We start from the raw sequence: 25,095 nt of genomic DNA, 5'->3' as shown, positions 1-25,095 counted from the left end.
AGTTAATATCATTTGCTGTTCTTGCAAAGAACCTAGGTTTGGTTCCCAGCAGCCATGTAGCTCACAATCTCCTATAAGTGCAGTTCCAGGATATAATATTCTCTTCTAGCCTTTGTGGACACAGACATGTGCTGTGGATATCACTCTGTAAAAATAAAATGCTGTTTGGCCAGTGGCCAGGCAGGAAGTATAGGCGGGACAAGAGAGAAGAGGATTCTGGGAAGTAGATGGCTCGGGGGAGACACCGCCAGCGGCCGCCATGAGAAACAACATGTAAAGACACTGGTAAGCCACAAGCCACTTGGCAAAGTATAGACTAACAGAAATGGGTTAAATTAAGAGTAAGAGCTAGATAATGGTAGGCCTGAGCTAATGGCCAAACAGTTTAAATAATGTAAGTTTCTATATGCTTTCTTGGTTGGGTCTGAGCAACTATGGGACTGGCGGGTAAGAGAGATTTGTCCTGACTGGGCCAGACAAAAAAACTCCAACTACAGACATGTACTTGGTACATGCATGTATATGTAAGCAAAACATTTCTACACATAAAACAAAAATAATCTATTTTTAACTGCATATGCTCTTATAGTCTTAACATTTCCTGATACACAATTTGTCTTATAGATATACTCATGTAAGTATACTGGGCATGTGTATGGGTATGCAAAGAAGAGAAAGACAGAGACAGAGGCAGAGAGAATGTAAGAATGTTTATCATAAGGCTGGGGAGAAATTGTGCAAGCATGAAGCCTTAAGAATTTGGACTCCCAGCACCCATGTAAAAGCCAGGCATGGCAGTGTGTGCACTGGGGGACAGTGGCTCTCTGAGGTTTGCTGGCCAGCCAGTCTAGCCAAAACCATGACTTCTAGGTTAAGTGAGACTTGGTCTAAGCAAAGAAGGTAGAGAGGAGTAACAGACATAGACACCTGACTTTGACCTCCAACCTCCATATGTGCATGCACAGCTCATGTGTACATATAGAAAATGTCTGACCATCTCAATAACCATCAATAGTAAAATGATTTGTAAAATGAATATCTATGCATTCATTAGCCAGTACACTGAGATTAAAAAGAGGTGATGATATGACACTATCTCAAAGAGAAAATAACTGAAAAGGAGGCATAGCTTAATTGTTTAAAATACTGATAATAATAGCAAAAAAAGATGCTATAAATCTGTATGCACTGACCCAGAAAGACACCTTAAGAAAATATGGAGGAGTAACACATACTAGAAAGAAAGCCATTTGTGGCCAAAATGAAAAGCACTCATACATGTCCAAAACATCTCTGAAAGCATGACGATGAACAGGTTGCATGTAAGGACTTGCTGAGGAACTTTACTCTGGACTTGTTCTTTACAAATATTACTTACCTACATAAACTGCAAAATAAACTGTAATGCCCCAGAAAGAGTAGCAGTGGTGTGGAACAAGCTTTAAACGCGTCTGTTTACTTCTCCCATCACTCCACTGACAGAAGGGCTGCTAATCAAGGGAAATGGCAGTGCACGAACATGCGCAGCGCAGCCCAGAGCGGCACACCCAACAGGAATGATTACTAGTACTTGAAAGGCAAAGAGTTTCACAAAACTTTAAGCCTGTCCAATGGCCTCGGTTCCAGACTCAGTTAACAAATTACTTGGGCCCACACAAAAACAGTCAATTAGCACCTATTAGTATTTAATTTTTACGGATGTGGGAGCACATATAATCCATGCATAAGATGATAAAACACACTACTCTGTTCTAAAGTAAGAATGCAGAGCAACTAAACATGCCTAAAGTGTGCAGAGACGCCGGGGAGCTTACCACAGGACTGCTTCGGGAGGAACTTGCTCTCGATGAGTAGTAACTGTATTCAGATGGCTATAAAGTTTCCAAGAAGAAAGGCTTTACAACAGTGGCCAGCTCAGGTTGTCTGCTGGGAATACAGTGACCCTACTCTTAACTTGACTCTGGAGCCCAAGGTGAAAACAGCTGCTTTTCCTCACCTGGCACTCTACCTCACACCCACCCTCAACAGGGGAGGAGATGTCCCAAGAGTTTCTCTACAGACCCCCTCATATGTTAACTCATAATCTCCAGTAGTCACCTTCTGACAGCTGGCTCAATGAATGGGTCACAGCTTTAGTACAGGGCCAGACAAAATGACTTCTTGTCCCCTCCTATATCCACCCCCTTCCCATTTAGACTTACAGTTCGAGAACCATAAGGGTTATATAATCCACCATCATACAATGATGCCTGGAGAACAAAAGAATATTACTTATTTATTTAGTACTGGAATTATTTTGAAAATATCTTTATTACTTTGGCAGTTCATAATTCAAAAAAATGTTTGAGGATGGTGTGTTATCTTCACTTACATGCAAGATTCACTGTACCAGTTGAATTATAACTCCAACAATATACTTGGTTTAAAAACTACTACAATATTTTCTTTCTCCCTCATGTAGTAACTTGGGAAGGTAATAGTGATTGATTTATTCTCTTAAAAGAACCAACAGTGAGGAAGTAAACGGGTAAGCAGTCTGGACCCCAGTCTTCTGCAGCCAGTTACAGAACGCCACACAGCTAGAAGCACCAAGAGCCGGCACATCACACAAGCTGCTGGTTATGCTTGGAACTCAGCTTGCTTAGTCGACTTTTGATTGCCACAGCCTAGGGTCATAACCATACCAAAGAAAATTAAGCGAATATGGTAGAACCCAAGGAGACAGATTCTTAACATAAGCTACCAGAAGTCATCCATTTCTACGTTGGCAAAGAGAACCAGATTATTTTTCATGCCCTGGGTTTTGTAACCTAAGCACAGGCAGCATACTCTGCAGTACACGTGGCAGAAAGGCCACACAGCTCAGTCAGCACCATGACAGTGGCCCTACCACAGAGCACACACCGGAAGAGGAAAATACAAACCAGGCTGGTACTTCTCAGCGGACCAGAATTTGCAGTAGAGGAGGTCTAAGGAATAAGTGAACTAATTAAACCTAAAGAAAGGCAGGGGCAGCTGTGATGGCCACACGCTCCTCGGAAGTACTGACCCTTTTCTTACTCAAAGATGTCCCCAGTGGGTCACTGCACAGGGAAGAAGACTGCAAAGAGAGGCAGAACAGTAGAAATGAGCAACAACAGAAACACAGGAGAAAGCACCTCGCCAGCATGCAGGCAGAAGACTTTACGTTATGGTTATAGATTCCGTAACTCATCAGCAAGCTCCAAGGGCTTAGAGTAGTGTAAACCAAGGAGTAAGAAAGAAGTCACTGCACCGCAAACTGTTAGGGGAAGAAAACCAGCGCTAGCAGTCTTCTATCATTATGTACAATCATGGTTTTAGAAAACGATTGGCAGGATGTGAGACGGGGACCCGGGAAAGTACTGAAGAAGAGGGACATAGCAGTGGGAGTATGTCAAATGGTGGCCTCAGACCAGTCACCAGTAATTCCTAGGGCACTGTGGAGTATTTTGTGACAGACTCCCAATGGGCTTGGCCAGGTTACAAGTAAGCGAGCTCTTAGTTACTGTTATCACTATTTTTTCAAATAGATTTGAAAGCCTATCTTTCAAAAGCATGCTAGTTAACCAGATAAGCTGCACCAGTCACCTGAGTCCATGCACTAAAAGTACCTTTTATAAAGAAATTACATTTCTTTCCCTGGCATCACTTAAGACACATTTTCAGTTCTTTTTCACTAACCCAGACAAACAAGAATGTGAAATGGTGTATGCAGGCAGGTTTTTCAGCTGACTGTGTTTTCCGGGGCGTGGGATTGAATCCAGAACCTCGTATGTGCTAATGAATTATGCTACCGTGTACATTAGCTCCCATTCCTGAATACTTTTAAATGCACTGGGTACCACACATTACAGTATGCTTTAAATGTTCAATGTCTTGGGAAAACACAAGATTCTAGATGACTATGGTGATACCAGCCTGCAACCCTGGCACACAGGTAGCTGAGGCAGGATGAGCAGGCTAAAGAGACAGGTCATGTCTCAAAAACAAGCAAAACCCCAAAAGAGACAAAAGAAAAACAAGATTCTAACATTACATTAATATTCTTTTTGTTTTGTTTTGTTTTCTTTTTTCGAGACAAGTTTTCTCTGTGTAGTTTTGGTACCTGCCTGGAACTCACTTGGTAACCCAGGCTGGCCTCAAACTCACAAAGATCCACCTGCCTCTGCCTCCCGGGTGCTGGGATTAAAGGCGTGTGCCACCAATGCCCAGCTTACATTAATATTCTAACAAGTAATAACATCCCTCTCATCCTATACATAACTTCTATTTTCATGTGTCAACTTTTTAAGAGTATCTATCAGGGAAAGGATCAATACCTATAATAGCTTATTTTGAAATGAATAAAAAAAAACTAGATACTCTTTTTCTCTTTCTGCTCTCTTCCCTCTACGAAGTCTCTCTGTTTCTCTAGTCCATTCTCTCTCTTTCTCTCTCTCTCTCTGTCTCTCTCTCTGTCTCTCTCTGTCTCTCTCTCTCTCTCTCTCTCTCTCTCTCTCTCTCTCCCTCCCTCCCTCCCTCCCTCCCTCCCTCCCTCCCTCTCTCTCCCTCTCTCCCAGTAAAGCTCTAGAAAGGTAGCAAAAAAAAATAAAATAAAATAACAAAAAAACTAGATAGAAGCTGACATTGTAGTCCTCACCTTAATACCAGCAACTAGGAGGCTGAGGCAGAAGAATCTTGAGTTTGAGTCTGGGCTACACATATAGTGAGACTGTCTTAAAAACAAACAAATAAAAAAAAAAGATGGAATGATAAAGTAATAGACATAATTATGAGACTAGAAAATAAACTATATAATCTAAGCAGTAGAACACAATGTTCAATGTACAAATTCTTTTTCTGTTTGAAATCTTCATTACAAACATGGTGATTTAACAGTTCTCACTGAAAACACCCTCAAGAACTATATGAATCAGTTACCAAAACTGGTATATCCAGACCATTCACAGATTAGTTACAAATGGTCAAAATGCAAAATAGGGGATTAGAGAAGTGTTAAGGGTGAGGAAGATACACGAGACCAGAAGACTTCAGACAAACCCGAAAGTAGTAGGTAGAGGAAGGCTTGCTATGTCTAAGACTGCTGTAGTTTCTCTGGTCAAAATAGAGGCCACTCTGCAAAAATCAAAATTTAACAGTTTTTCTCAGGTTAGATGTTTTTGATGCAACCACACACCAAGACAAAATTTGAACACACAGGCAAAATCTGATACTGCCAAGGCTCCTTCTTCCCCAGGGCAATGCCTTTAAAGGCCTGGGTCACAGCAAGGGAGGGGCAAATAGCAATGGTTTAAACTTGCTTGTAAAGGGTGGGCATTAAAGGTCAGCTACTTCAAACAAGGTCACTACTACTTTTAAAAACAAGATAAAACACCCTCAGATAAAAATGAAAACAAATAACTGAGTTATTCTCATTCTAGAGTTAAGAATGCCCCTGCAAAATCGAGGACCACTGAATATGTAACACTTCTGTACTTTACTAGGTTAGAGAAATCATCTATCAAACCCGCTTGCTAGGGGTTAAGCAAAGGTATAATCCCTGGCTTAGTGTCTCCTTTCGTAAAGCTGACACTACTTGCAGGGCCCTGCTTCTGCCCCATCCGCAGCACTCTTGGCCCTGCCTTTTACCACCACTCACCCCTCACCTGGTCACAAACTGCTCCATACATCAAGGCCTCTCTGTGATCTGCCTTCAGCCACATTCTCCTCCCTCTTCCCTTCTAGCAAATCTTCCCAATGCTCCCAGGGGAGCCAGAATTGGCAGGGAGCTAGGAACTACCTTTCTGCCACCAGGACAATAGGGGAAAGAGGCGTTCTGCAGTGCCACCCCACAGGTGAGAGGTCTCAGAGTTCCCACGGGGACTCTATCACACACTTGACTGTTTCTACTGGAAATACATTCCAAGTTTCTAAAAGCAAACTTAGAGAACAAAATCCACTTGTAATTTGGGGCTGTCCATAATATCACAACTAGATCAAACTTCCAAAGCAGAACTAACCAGGGGGTCTTTATGAGAACTAGATCGCTTCTTCATCCCATAGCTGTGACCGTAAGAATAATTCTGTAAGTAAAAATTGTAAGTTAACTTTAATGGCCATGTAGTGAAATTTTAAGATAATTTTATTAAATTCATCATAAAACAATTGCAAAGGTACATATGATACAGAGTAGTATGCATGCAACTTACTTCCTGTCAGTAACAGATGGACTGAACTTGGAAGGCTGAGCTATGGGAGACACATGACCCTCCCTTACCTCTCCTTGTACCCACTAACTAACCTGGAGTCTGGCTGGCTAAAGGGAACCTAAGTAGGGCACAGAGTCAGAAGGATGTCTATGGGGACTATTGTGGGATATCTGTACTCTGTATGAAAATGTATTGCTGTGATTGGTGTAATAAAAAGCTGAACGGCCAATAGCTAAGCAGGAGGTATAGGCAGGACTTCTAGGCAGAGAGAACTCTGAGAAGAACAAGGCTAAGTTGCCAGCCAGCCATGGAGGAAGTAGCATGGGCAGTATAGTGAGACAAGGCAATGAGCTACATGACAGAATGGAGATGAAAATAAATGTGTTGATTTAAGTTATAAGAGCTAGTGGAACAAGCCTAAGCTAAGGCTGAGCTTTCTTTAAAAAAAAAAAAAAAAGTATTTATTAATTATGTATACAGTGCTCTGTCTGTATGTATCCCTGCAGGCCAGATCTCATGATAGATGGTTGTGAGCCATCATGTGGTTGCTGGGAATTGAACTCAGGACCTTTGGAAGAGCATCCAGTGCTGTTAACCTCTGAGCCATCTCTCCAACCCAAGGCCAAGCTTTCATAATTAATAAGTCTCCATGTCATTATTTGTGAGCTGGTAGCCCAAAGAAAAACCCAACTATAGGGGTTGGGGATTTAGCTCAGTGGTAGAGTGCTTGCCTAACAAGCACAAGGCCCTGGGTTCAGTCCTCAGCCCTGGAAAAAAAAGAAGAAAAAAGAAAAAAGAAAAACCCAACTACAGGGCACCTTCACTATACACCTTCCTTGAGTCTTGTCCCCCATTTTTATTTTTCTCTAGGAAGCTATAGGTGACGAGAGTCTACTCCTCCTCCTAACTTAGTCATCGTATCTAAAGCAAAAACAATGCTGCACATAAACCAAAAGGACATTTCTCTACTGAAAACAACACTCTTTGGGGGGAATTTAATTTGTGTGTGTGTGTGTGTGTGTGTGTGTGTGTGTGTGTGTGTGTGTTTGTATATGGTCTATGTGTGCAAATGCCAAAGAAAGCATGGATCCCCAGAACTGAGTTAAAGGTCATTGTGAGCTAGTCAACACAGATGCTGAGACCTGAACTCAGGCCCTCTGGAAGAGCAGTAAGTACTCTTAATCCTTGAGCTATCTATCTCTCCAGCCATCAGGCCAAGTTAGTAGATCCGAGGCATAAGCCATTCAGAAGAGAAATACCTAAAATGTATATACTTAAGCTTACACAAAGTACTTTGAAAAGGTGATTATAGGGGCTGGAGAGATGGCTCAGTGGTTAAGAGCACTGGCTGCTCTTCCTGAGGTCCTGAGTTCAATTCCCAGCAACCACATGGTAACTCACAATCATCTGTAATGAGATCTGGCGCCCTCTTCTAGACTGCAGACAGAACACTGTATACATAATAAATAAATCTTTTCTTTTTTTTTTTCAGAGCTGAGGACTGAACCCAGGGGCCTTGTGCTTGCTAGGCAAGTGCTCTACCACTGAGCTAAATCCCCAACCCCATAAATAAATCTTTAAAAAAAAAAAAAAAGAAAAAGAAAGAAAAAAAGAAAAGGTGATTATATAAAAACATCACCTCTCCCAGGGGGACAAAGGTCAGGACTATTACTCAACAACAATCAGCAGACAATAAACTCAATCTAGATAGTGAGGTGAGACTGTGCAGCTGCAAGTACCCTAGACCAGCCAAAGACAACAGGCTGTCCTAGGAAAACCACTTCACACAGTTAGATCCTCAACAGTAAGGATAAGCTCATTTTTCTCATTGTGAATATTCTTTTATACTTTACTGTGAACATCTAAGTGAAAACTACGCAGTCTAGAAACTTGGGCAATCAACCAACATAATCATAACCCGAAGAAAACAAGCCAGTTTGACTTCCTTAGCCAATTCAATATGTCAAGCCAAAACTCTTGGGCATCTTCAGCTGCCACCCCTCACTGCTGGATGCTTTCTTTAGTAACCTGCCAGCCAATGACACATAAAATGAGCTCAGGTCTGTGCTACTGTAGCTCAGGATGTATCAGAACACTATCAGAGGGGCTGAAGAGAGAAATAGCTCAGAGGATGAAGATGCTTGTTGCCAAGGCTGATGCTAGATGACCTGGGTTCAATCCTTGGGACCCACAAGGTAGCAGGAGAGAAACAGCTCCAAAAAGTTGTCCTCTGACCTCCACGTGTGCCATGTGACACACATACACAAGCAAAATAAATAAGCAGAAAGTTAAAAAAAAAAAAAAAAAAAAGCAAACCAGCCTCCTATGCAGTAGGTGAGCACAGGGAACCAGCTCTTCTTTGGAAGACGGAACTACAACTGAACTTAGAACTTAGAAATGTTTGATCCATTTGAGGCATTTTTTTGTTTTTTGTAGTATTGTGGAGCAAATATAGCCTTGCAATGCTAAGGAAGTGCTTTACCACTGAGCCATGCTCTCAGCCTGATCCTGACAACTAATGTTCTAATAACAGATAATGCCACAGTTGCAAATTCAATGGTTTTTGTTTTGTTACACATTTCCCCCAAAAAGATCGTAACAAAACCATGAAAGTTAGTCATAATCTATGATTAGCAACAACTGGTGTTTAGAAAGAAAAGCCTCACGTGTAACACAAAGTCATGCACTACATACTAATGATGAAAGCCTTGACGATCTGTCCTTGAGGGTATCATACTGCACTTCAGAAAAGTGGGAAAGTTGGTTGCACTGCCAAAGTCAGGAACATAAGGGAAAAAAGCAATATTTGTCACTATTACAATCAACACAGTGATACTTCAAAAGTAAAATATTACTAAATGCAAAAGCTATTATATTTAGATATAACCTTTACATTTTTAGTAGAAGTTACTGCTAAACGGCATGCGTAATTAACTTTGTTTTATGCCAAGCACAGTGATATGCACAGTGATAAGCCCCATCCTAAACATCCAGAAGGCTGTATTCTCCCCCACCCGGACTTTTAGCTGCACTTAGAGCCTTGTCGATGTTGTGCAAGCATTTTATCATGAGATACACCTCAGCCTCCGTTTTCCTTTCAAATAACAAAATTCAGAATCAGTAAGATGATTCAGCCTTAGGATATTATGGAACAGCCTAAGGGCAGTTTTAATGGTAAGTATAAGCCATTCTAAGGTCAAAGATGCTCTCCTCCTCATCTCTGTGACTGCTGCCACTGTTTACCATTGTTTGAAAAATAGCAAAAGCAAGGAAGAGCACATAGCTGATCTGGCTTGCAAAGGTATAATCTTGGAATCAAAGCAAAGATACTTCCTTTCCTTGAACCTTAAAGACATACGCCTAAAAAGCATTTCCTCAAGAAAATGCTCAACAAAATGAAAAACTTGCCCAAGACAAAATGTGGAATGCACAGTAGATAAGCAAATGACATTAAATACAAATCAAAAAATTATATAAAATTACTAAGACCAGAGAATGCACATTTCCATGTGGGTTCCTTTAATATACATATCATGTTTTAACCCAAGAAAATGGATGGATTTAGTCTCCTAACAATGCTTTTTCTGCATTCTAGCTTACAAGTTTTTAAACAATCTTACTTGAAGGTAAATTTATATCACAAAGCATTTAAAAATACTATTTTGTAAAAATATCTTTCTTTACATTCTTATACTGATTTAGAGCTTCTGTTAATATGATAATATAAAAATAAATATAAAATTTTGACCCGAAGTAACATTTTCCTAAATTTAAGTTGATTCTCTCTTAAAGTCAATTCAGTGAGTTTAACAGACAGTTAAACAAATGAAATACAGGAGAAAAATATCAGTGTATTGTACACAGAAGAGGTGTTATCACTTCAGGACTAGGCGTGGTGGCACACATCTCTAATCCCAGCACTCAGTAGGCTGAGGCAGTAGGAAACTGAGTTCAAGGCTAGCCTAGCTATTCAGTGAGATCTTATCTCAAAAAAATAAAAAACAAATATATGTTATACATACATACAGATACTTAGTTTTATATATAATTTTCTGAAACTTGTTTCAATAATACATTTATATATCTAGATATATACACATATACACAGAGAACTAGAAATCTGTACATATAGACCAGATAATGGAATAAAATATATTTTATAAAGCTTAAAATATCCTAGAAGAAAATATGCAATCCAATTTTAGTAAGACATTAAAATAATACTTCAAATAAAACAAAGCCTATCTATTTGTATTAATTTAGACAATCACTTAGAATATATATAGCAGAAACCTCAAAAATGCATTCCATTTAATATAAGGCTGTGGTACAATTCTACCACTGGTATAAATTCACTGAAAATGCTATATGTGACTTTTCTCTGAAAATAAAGGCCCTTCTCTATAGAAGTTTCACTTATTTCTTTTCCCAAAGTATTTCTTTTATTAAAAAAAAAAAAATCCATGACCAAAACATAGAGTACCATACAGTACTTAAGTTGCACATCCTTACACCTAAATTATCCTACCCCAACAAGATAAACCTGCCTTCACCCTCTCTGGAGCTGTCAGGGTTACAAAGGCAAAGATTTTTAACAAATGGAATCAAAAAATTTATTTCAAAATATAATGCAAGGTCTAGCTAAGTTTTTAAAATTCCAGAATATATACGGTAGAGAAATCCATGAAGAGGATACATTAACAACTGGGCACACAAAAAGAACCTTTCTGATAAATGGCAGCTGGTAGTAATGTCACTTAAAAATAAATGATTTATCAAAAGAATAAAAGACTGAGTTCCTGCCCGAGTTCTCTCAATGATGGAACAGTGACCTAGAAGTGTGAACCAAATAAGCCCTTTCCTCCCTAAGCTGCTTCTGTCAGAATATTTTATCACGGTAACAGAAAGGACAAATAGGACAGTATTTAAAAGGGGGAAAAGTTTCAATTCTCAGAGAAACTTGCTTTAAAGTTTTCACAGGAAAACAAAGTAGAAACTCCCAAGTGTTACTAAACTATTCCTGTTGCTCCTATGTCCAAAACACTGAAAATCAACAATACATACATAAAAATCTAAGACCACACATTTCAGAATTACACACCATCATGTCTCTCCTTTTGGGTGTACTGGCTCTGCTCCAGTGTGTCCCAGTAATATCCTTCGGTGAACTCTTCAGTGAAATTAAACAAAAGACAAGTTTAAAGAATAATTTAAAAACTGAATACACCACAATTATTTCAAACCACTAATATACAACATGGAACTAAAGGAACAGTAACTGAACAGTAAAAATCTCCACTAATGCGCCCCCTCCCACCCTCCCTCAGGCATATGCCTTTAATCCCAGCACTCAGGAGACAGAGGCAGGCAGGTCTTTGTGAGTTGGAGGCCAGCTTGATCTACAGAGCGAGATCCAGGAAAGGTGCAAAGCTACACAGAGAAACCCTGTCTCGGAAAACAAAAACAAAAACAAAAACAAACACAAACAAACAAACAAAAAACTCCACTAATGAGGAATAGCGACTATCCTATGCTTCAAGGTCACACTATTTCCTAATTTGAGATTTCTACTACTGTCTTCTGGTATTTAGCACCCAAAGCAATAATCAAGCATTTATACCATTTTTAAGGCAGCTACTTGTATCCATATTATTAGCAATCTATTCACCTGGAACAAGTAAGCACACCATGTTTCATTTCTCACTCCACGACTTTGACCTATTCCTCCCCTCTCCTAAGCCGAGATTCAGGCTCAGGCTTACTTTCTCCTTTTGACTTTCAGTCTTAACATCTATAGCATTTCAGCCCACACAGCTTCTGGTGGGCACCTTCCAACAGATTCGTTTCTGAAAAGCTAACCAACTGGCCAAAAGGAGAGTTCAGTCCTAAAAATGCAGCATAAAGCCCTAAGTGCACCTGACCCACATTCACATACTGCTAACGTTTCAAAACCAAAGACATGTGAAGACAGTGTGAGTCTTTTAAATACATAACTCTTAAGTTTAAAAACACAAGTAAAGAAACACTGAAACCTCTAAATTATATGGTAAACCATAAGATTTTTTAGGTCACCATTTTAGACCATCATATTTATTTTCACAGAGGACAAAAATTGTCTGACATATTCAGATTAATGGAAATGGTAAAGTCATTTTAAAAGTCAATAATCCAGAGCTAGTGATAGCTGAGCGGTTTACCACATACCCTGGGTCCAATCACCAAAATAAAACAACAAACAAAAACTCCAAATGGTTGGAATTCCTAATGTCATATAATTAAAACAAAACAGAAAAAAAAAATTATCTCAAGGGCTGGGAGATGTTGACCAGACTCATTGGAGGAGCACTTGGAACAGGGTTCTATCCCCAGAGTCATTAAAAACAAAGAACACTGTTTAAAAGAAATAAAATTTATTAATGAGTTTTCAGGCTTAATTTTGTAAAGGTCTATACATGTAAAATATGTTGAATATGTACACCTACATATAGGACAATACAGCCTCCTTTATTAGTTTTCAAGTTCACATGAGGTTTTTTTTCCTTCCAGTGATGGAGATTAAACCCAGGTCCTTGCACATGCTAGTCAAGAATTCTATCATTTGGCACTCATATATTAACTTTTAAAAATACAAAAAGTTGGGGCTGGAGAGATGGTTCAACATTTAATAGTACTGTCTGCTCTTCTAGAGGACCTGGGTTCAATTCCTAGTATCCACACAGGGGCTCACATCATCTGTAACTCCAGTTCTAGAGGATCTGACAACCTCTTCTGGCCTCTGAGGGCACTGGACACACATGGTGCTAATATGCACTCCAGCATCAATACACCTAAAATAACCTTCAAAGATCACCAAGAGTTTTCTTCTACCCATGGGAACACATCTTTACAGCTACCATAATTTTAAAAAAGGAGAATTAAAACTGTATCTCTAATGTTTGCTGATACAATTCCCATTAAAGGGATATCTACCTGGTAGCTTTCTACCCACTCCAGGTAAATAGTTCCTTATCAGCTTAACGGTAGATTTCTTTTATTTGGAGATTTGACTTAAAGCTCCCTGACTTAAGTCAAACTTAAAGATCAACTAACATAATCCAGCTTCTCCAAGGTCATATGCAAATTGACAAATGCTCATCACAATAATCAACTGTGAAAATTCATGAGCATTATAACTGAAAGCAAGAAACCGGTCACAAAAGGAAGAGGGAATATTTCATAGCCCTTGACTGTCAAATTGGTAGACTCATTATATAATTTTTTAAAAAGTTGTTAAAGGAAGAAAAAGTACCTCTAGCAGCAAGCATGACAAATGCATACATTTTCCTTCTAAAAACCATTCACATATATAAAACATATATTTAAAGGAGTGTTTTGTACATGTATGCACACTGTGTATCTCCGGTGCCTGTAGAAGCCAGAACAGGGCATCAGACGCCCTAGACCTGGAGTTAGAAGTTGGTGAGTCGCAGCCACGTGGGTGCCAAGAATTGCTTTTTAACTGCTGGATCAGTTTTCTAGCCCCCTATTAAGCCACTGGTTATCTTAAACTTCTTCAAATATTTGTAAATACTATAAAAGCAAATCTACAATTTGTAACTAAACAGAGCACTTATGACTTGAAACTAGTTTATAAAGTTATTCTAGAAACACAATAGACTGCATACACCAAAAGAAAATAATGTATTGGAGTGTAATGGAGAAATTACAATCAGAAAAATGTTAATACCTGGTTTGTCAGAACAGCTTAAGTAGTACATTTTTATATAAAGTAAGAAGGAAATCAGAGTTAGAACAAATACACCCCTTAATATGAAAGATGGTTTTACTGATGAAAAACATAAATAATACAAATACAAAACACTGTTGTAAGGCACAATTCTTTAAGAAGCAAGAGGAGAGATTGTGCTTCAGCACAACACACAGGATCTTAGGCAGCAAATCATCACTCTACTTACAATGATCTATGCTAAAAGGCTGGTACATTATAAAATAAATTAAAATGTCAAGGCATAATTCCTATACCTATGGTAAGAAAAACTTTCAAGTCAATAGTTCCATGTAATTATAATTGTAATTAGCCAGACAAGCCCCAAAGCTATGCTCATTCAATAGATTGTCAATTTAAGATAAGGAAGTAGGAAAAATCTAAAAATTAGGACAAAGCAGATGTTATTCTATAAAACTCAATCTTATCATTTTGTGATACTTTTCTGAAATCAAAGGTATTTGTACCGAAAACAAGAACAGACTGTGTTAAGATAAAAAATACTCAAGATTTTAGAATTGATTGGCTTCTGGCAATAATTTGAGAAATAGCATCTCTCTCTATTAAAGAGCTTGGCCAGTGTTGTTCACTTATGTTAAAGGTAAAGGCATAAGTGGACACTGTCAGATTGCTCAGGTAATCACTGACGCTGAGGGAAGCTCATTGTTAAAGCTTTGCTATTCGGTGTAAACAGTTTAGAATACCAACCCTGTAACTGCCAAGGCTTCGAAGAGACAATGTATCCTCAACTCCCTGATAAAAATAAAAACAAACATATTAAAATTTTGCGGCTACATGAAGCCAATGAGGAACAGCACTACATGCAGGTCTATATGTCACTACCAACCAGATAAGGACGGTGATGGCCAGACCGGTGAGAATACCTGGCCCTCTCTGAATCTTCCTGGGAAAGAAGAAAGCACATGGGTAATTAATCACTGAACAAGTAATTGTTTATCAGAGCAAAGGAGCAAAAATCAGCCAGTCAAAAGCACAGCGACACCTTCTTAGAATAGGCAGGTTATGACACCAGTTCCAAAGCTGAGTTTGGTGACATCACATGCTCTGGGTGGAAAGGCAGCTCCACCAGTGGCAGTGTTTTTATTTCAGTAAGTGTGGATGTGTCTGAGCACTTATTATATACATGTGGCCCACAGAGCTCAACATAGGGAGACTAAAACACACAACAGTACTCAGCAGACAGACACTGAGTTGAGTACTGAAAGCAGTTGTTTATTTTTTCATTTTAAGTGCTAGCTTACACAGGCAAGAAGAAATGTCTACTTTGTCATAAATGTAGAAAGAAGAATGTACACTGCTTTAAAAATACTTAGATTAGCCGGGCGGTGGTGGCACACGCCTTTAATCCCAGCACTCGGGAAGCAGAGGCAGGTGGATCTCTGTGAGCTTGAGGCCAGCCTGATCTACAGAGTGAGTTCTAGGACAGGCTCCAAAGCTACAGAGAGACCCTGTCTCGAAAAACCAAAACAAACAACCAACCAAACAAACAAACCTTAGGTTGTAGTTTGTGCTCACTGTAAGGAAGGTTTTTTGTTTTTTCCCTCCTCTCACTGTTCTAACTGAAAAATAAAAGAAATAAGAAAATAACACCCCCTTGTGTTAATGTGATAAACTAAGAAATAACATAAATATTTCATGGTTGATAGCTAAATCATGCCTTAAGCAGATTATAAAGAGACTGACTACACCGAACAGTACACGTAATTGTGCACAATTCTAAATGTTTCCACATTTGCCCATCAGCACTGAGACAGTAAAGCTTGAGTCACGGGTAGCAAAGAGCTAGTCCCCAGATTATGGTCGCCTGACACCCTGAGGAATTTCTGATTTTTCAGAATTTTAACATCCAAATTGCTAAAGTAATTTCCACTGTGACTAAAAACTACACCTAACAAGTCTAGGTGGACTCACCTATCAACAGCAATGCTATCTTTCAACATGAAACAATGCTACAACATCCATAGCAATCCAGCTAGACCACTATGCAGCTGAAAACCAGATGAGGCTATCTCTGGCCATTTATCTCAGAACAGAAACAGTAATTTAACCAAAGTGCCACAGTTTACTGCTTCATTTTGGTCTCAATCTTTGCATGTCATTTTTTAAAAAATCAACTTTTGACATCCACTGTATATACTGCTACACTTGATTAAAATGTGTCCCAAAGTCTGTTCAAAGATACCATGATGATTCGGTGACTTGATTTCCAACAGAATGTGATCTCTAGGCATTAATCACCAGTTTACACTTTTTGTAAGTGATGTCACAAAAGTCTTGGAGACGTGTGAGTTAGCAGAGCAGAGCATACAGTGTTAAGTGGTAACTGATTCCAAACTAATTAGAAAGCCCTGTATCACACAGGCAAATTAATTTTACATGCTGCTCAGTGTCATCTAGGGTACTAAGCTGATATCTAAGGTGGAATCCTCCCTTCACTCTAGCCTTCCTTCCCATCCCACCAACCATAGAGCACTTCTAAACAGCACATCCAGCCAGATGTGATGGTACATTCCTTTAATCCCAGCATTTAGGAGGCAGAAGCAGTCAGATCTCTGTGAGTTTGAGATGAGCATGGTCTACAAAGTGAGTCCCAGGCCAGTCAGGGCTGCATAATTAAGACCCTGTATCTAAAGCAAACCAACAAAAACCCATCTGAAGAACATGTCCCCAAAGAGATAAGGACACATGAGTCACTATTTATTTGCAATTATATCATTATCAAAAGAACTCCATAATAAAATCTTATTAAATACTGATATACTTCTGTATTTAAGCAGTTTTTCTTTTTAATTCCATTGAAAATTTGATACTGGGGTTAGAGAGATGGCTCGGTGGTTAACAGTACTTATTGATCTTCCAAAAGAATGGGGTTTGATTCCCAGTACCGACATGGAGGCTCACAACCATCTGTAACTCCAGAGGATCTGATAATCTTTTCTGACCACTGCAGGTACCAGACATGCAAATGGTCTGCATACATAAATGCAGGGGAAGTACTTATGCACAAAATAAAGCATGAATAAATAGAATTTTAAAAAAAACCTTGTTTTTATTTTGTTTTTGTTATTGTTTTTTGGGACAGGGTTTCTATGTGTAACAGTCCTGGGTGTCCTGGAATTTGCTTTGTAGACCAGACTGGCTCTAAATGCACAGAGATACGTCTGCCTCTGCCTCTGTCTCTGCCCCTCTGCCTCTGCCCCTCTGCCTCTGCCCCTCTGCCTCTGCCCCTCTGCCTCTGCCTCTGCCTCTGCCCCTCTGCCTCTGCCCCTCTCTGCCTCTGCCCCTCTCTGCCTCTGCCCCTCTCTGCCTCTGCCCCTCTCTGCCTCTGCCCCTCTCTGCCTCTGCCCCCCTCTGCCTCTGCCCCCCTCTGCCTCTGCCCCTCTGCCTCTGCCCCTCTGCCCCTGCCCCTCTGCGCCTCTGCCCCTGCCCCTCTGCCTCTGCCCCTCTGCCTCTGCGCCTCTGCGCCTCTGCCTCTCTCTGCCTCTCTCTGCTCCTCTGCCCCTCTGCTCCTCTGCCCCTCTGCCTCTCTCTGCCTCTCTCTGCCTCTCTCTGCCTCTCTGCCTCTCTGCCTCCTAAGTGCTGGATTAAAGGCATGTAGCACCACATCACCCAGCAAAATAATTAATTAATAAATTGAAAGAAAAGAAAGAAAACTGGACCTAAAAAGACTACAGAGTGAAATTTATGCTCCATATTGTCCAGTTCATTTGCACAAAAAATATGGCTTGTTTACTTCATAGTCAAAGCCATTCTTTAACTAGCATTGTTCAATAGTGATGCCAGAAATAGTTTATGTGCATGATATTATGGTAGCCCACTAGCCACATATGGCTGAGTACTTGAAACGCTGGAACTGTGTGATGGTCCAACTTGCCACAAATCACTCAGTCTCACCTGAGTAGGGCCTCAACTGAAGAACTGTCCCGCCCTGACTGACATAAGAGACAATCAGAGTTCAAGCAGCGCCTTCTGGTAGCAGCTCAGACACAAAGGGGCAGAAGGAAACCGATGCCTTTGGTAACTTGGCCTTCCCTTCTGCTGCGGGGCTGATTTTACCCTGTGGCCCCTGCTGCCTCACTGACAGCAGAACCAGTCTCTCCAGGCTTCCAGCATAGTTTAAGGAATCATGGCTCTCTGGGAACCTTCCAGGTTTTTAGCACCAGGTCCAGACTGGTGAGACACTCCTCTGTTGGACAGATCAAATGCCAAGTTGCTGACCTCCCAACAGCTAGAAACAGCTCCTGTGAGAGGACCCAACTGCTGAAGCACACAGTGAAAGGCCCAATTAAATACCTACCTGTTTCTCAGCCTCTCAAGTGTGAGGCCGTTACTATTTTAATGTAAGTTAATTTAATAAAATCTCTTACATACATTCATCCTATGGCTCTGTTCCTCTAGAAAACCCTAACACAGTGCACAATTCCAGATTCTATTTGATTCTAATCAATGTAAATCTAACCACCTACACATGACTAAGGCTACCAAAATGCACAGCAATTCCCTAGGCCAATTGAAAATATACGTTCAGGAAACGCCGATGACGCCTTAACAGCTGAAAGCCTCTTGCTCAGCAGCACCACTACTTGCAGCAAGGCAAAGCACCATGGCTGTTCTTCATTATCTCCTGACTGTGGAAAGCAGTTCTGTGGCAAATGTGAGGAAATTAGAAGAAAAGACCTTGGTTACAACTCCAGAATTCTGTTTTGAGACACGTCTCACTCAGTTAACCAAACTAGCCTCAAAATCATGGCAATCCTCCTGCCTCTGCCTCCCAAGTGCCACAATTATAGGCAGGTGCCACCATATTGGGCTCTGGAATCCCTGGAGAGGGTCTTATCTGATCCCTCATCTTCAGCATAGAAAGTCATCACAGGGAAGGGTTAAGGAGGGATCTCGCAGAGTGTAAAGCTGGGGTCAGTATTCAGATCCTCAGACTCAGCAGACCACAGACCCATGAATACAACATCCACCACAGCATCCACCCTGCCGAGGCTCAATCACACAGAAACGACAAACTCAGGAATCCTTCCACAGAAGAACAGCCCTCTTTGCTGTCCAGGTGGGAGCTACAGTACTACACAGAACAGCCAGTGGCTTTTCCTTAAGTAATAAATAGCACCAGAAGCTAAGAAAACAGACAGCAGCGAACTTTGTTCTTGGGTACTAAATACAAAACAGAGTATTCCCTTCAGTCACGAGAAAACAACCACTGTCACAATCCTGGGTGGCCTTATTAGGACTGAACAATCCAATTAAATGACAGGGACATATTTAGCCCAAACTTTTGGGCGTCTTCCTCCTTGGCTGTCTAAGGACTGGCCACTATCATAAATGACAACGTAAGTACCCAGACCAGGAAGTTCATGACCAGCAGACTATTTCTGCCAGGACAACTCAGACTTTGTCTCAAAAAAACAAAAACTAAAAGCAGGGTGTAGATAAAGCTCAGTGGCAGAGCTTCTGACTAGTCTAAGTGAGCCCCAGTATTCTCAACATGGATAAAAGGCCAATGTTGGTAATGGCACAATACAGATGGAGCAAAGATTCTACAATGTGATGACTGAGTTTCTTATAAGAATTAATAAAGTATAAAAAACTTCCTGGAAAATTATCTTGTTATATTCAAATTAGGTTAATGAAAATAAAACACACTCTTTTTAAAAATTTCACTTAAAGTGAGGCGAAGTGGTTTTAGTAAAAGAAAATCACAGCCCCAAGAACATGCCTAGCCACCTTCTGTGTCTACAAATATTATTAAGCTGGGGCTGGAGTTGCTCCTTCAGTGTCAGACCAGAAAACACTAGGAACAGCATCTACTCTTCCAGCCACACACCAACATGCTGCCAACTGACGCATGCAACTTAAACGAGAGTCCTGAGAAACAGGGAAAGCTGGCTATACGAGACTGCATAGAGACCCAGGAAGACTCCAGCCCTCCCCTTGCTTGCTTCACCACTGTCATCAAAGTGGCACTCCTTGCTACCTTCAAATTCTGACTCTGCCAATGATTACACAGCCTCCTTCCATCACCAAACCTCTCCTGCTCATCTCTGGTCCTAGCTTGCTTTGTGCTGCTAAGATAAAACCCGACTCAAACCAAGCTAGGGAAGCAAAGGTTGTTTGGCTTACTGGGGCAGTCCATCAGTGAAAGAGTCTGGGCAGCAACTGAAGCAGAGAGGGTGGAAGAACACTGCTTACTATGCTGCCTCCTCTGGCTTGCTCAGCTACCTCTCTTATACAGCTAGGCCAACCTACCTAGGGATGGTGACACCCACAGTGGACTGGGCCTTCCTACATCAATTAGTAATTAAGAAAAAGCACCACAGACATGGCCATAGACCAATCTGATGGATGAAATTCCTTAGTTATGATTCCCTCTTCTCAGGTATGTCTAGATTTGTTTTAAGTTGACAAAAAGAAAAAAAAAAAAAAAGCCACTAAAGAACACATCTATAAAATGTAGAGCGCCCCCTATGGTAAAGGAAGGTAAAAAGCTCCAGCACGGTGCTGAGCTTTGTGTTTCTAGTACTCCCTACTCACATCCCAGCAAACCAAGTGTGACACACACGTGCTATAGGAGAACGCTCTTGTACACTAGATTTGTCACTCCTGTCGGTTTAATAAAACACTGATTGGCCAGTAGCCAGTGGGCAAGGTGACCAGAGGAGGAGAAGGCGGGAAGAGGAAAGGCAGAGACAGAGTCGCCAGCCTAACACAGAGGTAGTAAGGTAAAAATGCTAGGCTGAGAAAAGGTACTAAGCCACGTGGCTAAACATAGACAAGAATTTTGGGTTAATTTAAGCCTAGTTAGTTATAAGCCCGAGCCATAGGCCAAACCGTTCATAATTAATATAAGCCTCTGTGTGTTTGTATAGGACTGAATGGCTGTGGGATCAGGTGGGACAGAAACTTCAGTCTACACACACACACACACACACACACACACACACACACACACACACACAGAGAGAGAGAGAGAGAGAGAGAGAGAGAGAGAGAGAGAGAGACAAAAAGTTATAATTAAGGGAAATATTTGACATGAAAGGAATCATAAGCAACAGAATCCTATGCGTGGTCATACACTACAGATTTCACCAAAAATTTACTAGCCCCATATATAGTTCATATCAAGAACATCACATGATAACCTGTGGGCTCACAGACTAGGGAGCAGAAGAACCCATTGCAAGGGGTAAAGAACGGGGAAGAAGTAGTAAGAAGTAACAATTACTTCCATCTGAGACAAACCCCACCTATGCCCAAACCTAGCTATCCAAGTCAGGACTCAGGTTAACCACCTACATTCTAAACCCCAAACCAAAACTCCTAAGTCTAATACTCTACTACAAAAGCTACGCACATATCAATGATTCTTTTAAATGGTTATCTTCACAGCCCCTGAACAGAGAAAGGAAATATTAGACTTTCAATATATGTTTTTGTTTATATTTAGGATTTTCTAGTCTGGCCTAAACTACTAAAACAATACATTCATTTACTCATTCTTTCTTGATCTGGGACTTTCATGAGTTGAAAGTGAGGCTACTGACCACAAAAGACAATGGCTAGACTCCTAGTACTCATGGCAACTACCATAAACAGAACAGCTACTCTGTGACCTCAAGGTCACAGACCAAGCGCCAGCTTTGCAAACCGTTAGTCAATGTTTTGCTTCAATGTTGCATTAGTTCGACAGTTTATCATAGCATGCAGGACAGGCAATCCTGGCCTACCAGCCACTTCTGAATCTGTCCCCATTTCCGGTCAGAGCAATGATGAGAGGGCTATGAATACAAAAGTTTTACAAACTGAATGGTTTTCAATACACTGCATTCTCAAAAGAAAAAAATCTTAATCACATACACTTGCCCAACACAACAATAGTAGTTGACTCAAAGCTTACACTTTGAAAATACAAGAAATTACTAAGCTAAATAAGTCCAGGAACAAAAAGACACATGGTTCTCTGCATAGATAGAACTTCTATTATAACTGTCTCTTCTATTTATAATTTGGTACAATCTTAGGAGTATAAAGACGATGCATAGGAACATTACATTTCAAACCAATATTTGAAACTGTAACTAAGGGGAGAAAATTACATCAACATAGACCACAAATATATAAATTTCTTTTTTTAACTTGTCGAAAGAAAATCTACCAATAACACCAAAATAAATTGCTTACTAATCCTCTACAGATGTTTCCACTTTGATACAGTATCAAAATATTTGTGAGAATTTTCAGACCCAAGTCAATGTCAGAAAAGTTAATAAGTATGTCATCTAAGCTCAATTTCCATTTACTTATTTTACTTTTTTCTACTTTTCTGATGACAAAAGCATAATATAAATCTGTAGTCTACAGAAAAACATAAGACCAATTATAATTGCATACTGTCAAACCAAAGTACTGATTAAACCAGTTCTTTCTGATCCTATATTTTGGCACTGGTTGTTTTGGGGTGTTCTACGAATTTTATAGTTTGGGGTTTTCTCCCATATTCTTACATGAACATTTTTCTACAGTATTAAATATGCTTCAAAATGGTGAGCATGGGGACTCAGTAGCTATCTGGGGAGATCAAGGCTCGCTGTGATGTTTCTACTTGGATCTGCATATATGTCATGTCAAACAAAACCTTCCGCTTTAAACCTTCCAGGCCAATCCTCATTTAACACAGACCCAGTAGAGAGGTCTTCTATGAATATAGGAGGATTAACAGTGAGGATGATGACAATTACTGTAAGTAAGAACATATAGAAAAATGTCCAGAATAGACTTCCTATGCTGGTTATTTTGAAGGCAGAGGATTGGGATTCTGAAGTGAAGAATACAGGGGTCTTTAGTTTTGCCACCCTGGGGACCCAGTGCTTTTAACAACCCATCCTTGTTATCTACTGTCTGCAACGTCTCCTCCTCTCTGAGTTCATTCTTAACTGGTTTATCTAAAGAGAAAACGCAGTTGCTGACCAGGAGAGCAAGACTTAAATCTACATTCAAGTGGAGAAGACAGCACCCTGAAGAGAAAGAAGGTGTCCAGCCTGGGGATTTCGCTATATATTATCTCAGCCTTGTAGCTCACTAAAGTCCTCTAGACTCCTGAGCCCTGGAAATGGAGATACGAGATGGTGAGATCTCGCCTTCATCCAACCTGTTTTTTATCCCTCACTCCAATACACTGCACGCACGCACGCACGCACAGGCTAAGATGACACTCCTCATTACCTCTCTTTGCTGCCGTTCCAGTTCCCTCATGCGGATGTCTCTTGCTTCTGCCCGGGCGGCCCGCTTTGCTGCTAGCCTTGCTTCTGCCTGAAAAGTAACATAAAGCTCAGCTTTATACAAAGGCAAAAACACTTACACACCAGACTCGGCAACAAGGAACAATAGGACATGTCTGCCAAGGAGGCTGGAAAAAGAAAATGTCATCTATCAACAAGTTTGGCTGACTTCAATCAACTTCCATACATTCCCCCTCTTTCTCTAGTCTCAAATATCTCTCTTTAAATCAGGGCCATTATCTTTAGGTGCTAGCCTTGGTTACACATTTAAAGATTTATTTATTTATTTTGCACACAGTGTTCTGCTTGCATGTATGCCTGCAGGCCAGAAGGGGGCACCAGATCTCATTACGGATGGTTGTGAGCCACCATGTGGTTGCTGGGAATTGAACTCAGGACCTCTGGAAGAGCAGTCATTGCTCTTAACCTCTGAGCCATCTCTCCAGCCCGGTTACACATTTAATACATAGCTCACTACTTACTTCCCCAAAACTTGCTCTATTCCCATATTTCTGTCCTATCAACTCACTCTTACAGACTAAAAACTTGAGAAATAGATGCTATTTCATTTTCAATATTGCTAATATTTAAACGCTTGAGTGTCTTGAACTCTCCTTGTTTCAGGGTCTCCACCCCTTCCCCTTTTCCTTCATCTCTCCCCCTCCCTCTTAAATCAATATATAATTTAAGCATCAGAGATAAATTCACCATTTTTAAAGGAGAGCAGGTATGTTCAGGGTGGTATAGTAATAGTTTTACAGTCTTATTAAAGAATGTAATCTGGTGCTTTTTAGTACATTAATAAGACTGTAAAACTATTACTATTAACTCAAGAACCACAAAGAAAAGCCCACACACACGAATAGTTCCTTCCTGTTATATCTCCCCACTAGATCCTGGCAACTCCATTAATCTCTAATAATCAGCTATCCTGGCATTTGATGTAAATGGAGTCACAGCAGGAAAGCTCCATCTCCTGCTTGGCCTACAACCACCTCCAAAATCCATCCCTCTAGAATCTGCCCTATACTTCATCTTCTATGTGGCCATAAAATTGACAAAGACATTCTGAAGTCATTTGGCTGTTTGATATCCCCTACTGGTCCCCACTGTTTGTGGTTAAAGTAAGAAGTGGAGGGACTTCCTCAGAGAAGCAGCAGGCAAAAGCAGAAACAAGGCTCCTCACACTCAGGGCCAGTCACCCATCTCCTCCTCTGCCTGGACTCTATCGCTTTCTAAGCCTCTCCTCATAGACTATCTGCTTGGCAGGAAGTACTGCCATTGTCTCTGACTCAGCTAAAATACTGCTTTCTATGATGTTGTCCAGTACTACCCTTGGAGCAGAAGTCATCACCTTCATCAGAGCAGCTCAAGATGGGACCTGTTAACTGCTGGCACTTCCTCACAGGAGGAGGGCTGGGGAGGACCATCACTCCCTCAACCTCATATCTTTTTTTTTAAGATTCATTTATTATGTATACAATGTTCTACCTATATGCCAGAAGAGGGCACCAAATCTCATTACAGATGGTTGTGAGCCACCATGTGGATGCTGGGAATTGAACTCAGGACCTCTGCAAGAACAGCCAGTGCTCTTAACTGCTGAGCCATCTCTCCAGCCCTCAACCTTGTATCTTAAACACCCTCTCTGCTCCCTCTCCCCTGCCCACTGAGTATGACTCTGCCCCTAACTACACACACAGGGCCTGTGGTCTCAGGAGGAACTAGAGCACAAACTGTAGAAGGTTAACGGACAGGGAGACTCCATATAAGCAGCTCTGCAAAAATCACCATTCTCCACAGGGTGAGACTTTGG

The 25,095-nt window shown here is 40.6% G+C and overlaps 1 protein-coding gene across 7 annotated transcripts in view; it reads right to left on the bottom strand.

Annotated features, from left to right (window-relative positions):
• Positions 1-25,095, bottom strand: part of Lrrfip2 (LRR binding FLII interacting protein 2) — a 110,155-nt gene that overhangs the window by 47,940 nt on the left and 37,120 nt on the right. For 6 of the 7 annotated variants that reach the window (XM_036193366.1, XM_036193368.1, XM_036193370.1 and 3 more), the window contains exon 4: positions 23,224-23,310. In XM_036193366.1, coding sequence (XP_036049259.1) covers positions 23,224-23,310 — 87 coding nt within the window. Of the gene's footprint in view, positions 1-1,814; positions 1,872-2,201; positions 2,250-3,049; positions 3,101-5,061; positions 5,137-6,020; positions 6,084-8,903; positions 8,979-11,310; positions 11,380-14,682; positions 14,728-14,821; positions 14,879-23,223; positions 23,311-25,095 lie in introns of all 7 variants that reach the window. The other variant, XM_036193365.1, reaches the window with a different exon arrangement.

This window comes from Onychomys torridus, chromosome 7, assembly GCF_903995425.1.
Source record: "Onychomys torridus chromosome 7, mOncTor1.1, whole genome shotgun sequence".
NCBI classification, from domain to species: Eukaryota; Metazoa; Chordata; class Mammalia; order Rodentia; family Cricetidae; genus Onychomys; species Onychomys torridus.
Note: the sequence above shows the minus strand (reverse complement) of the source record. Positions and strands in the feature narration are given on the sequence as shown.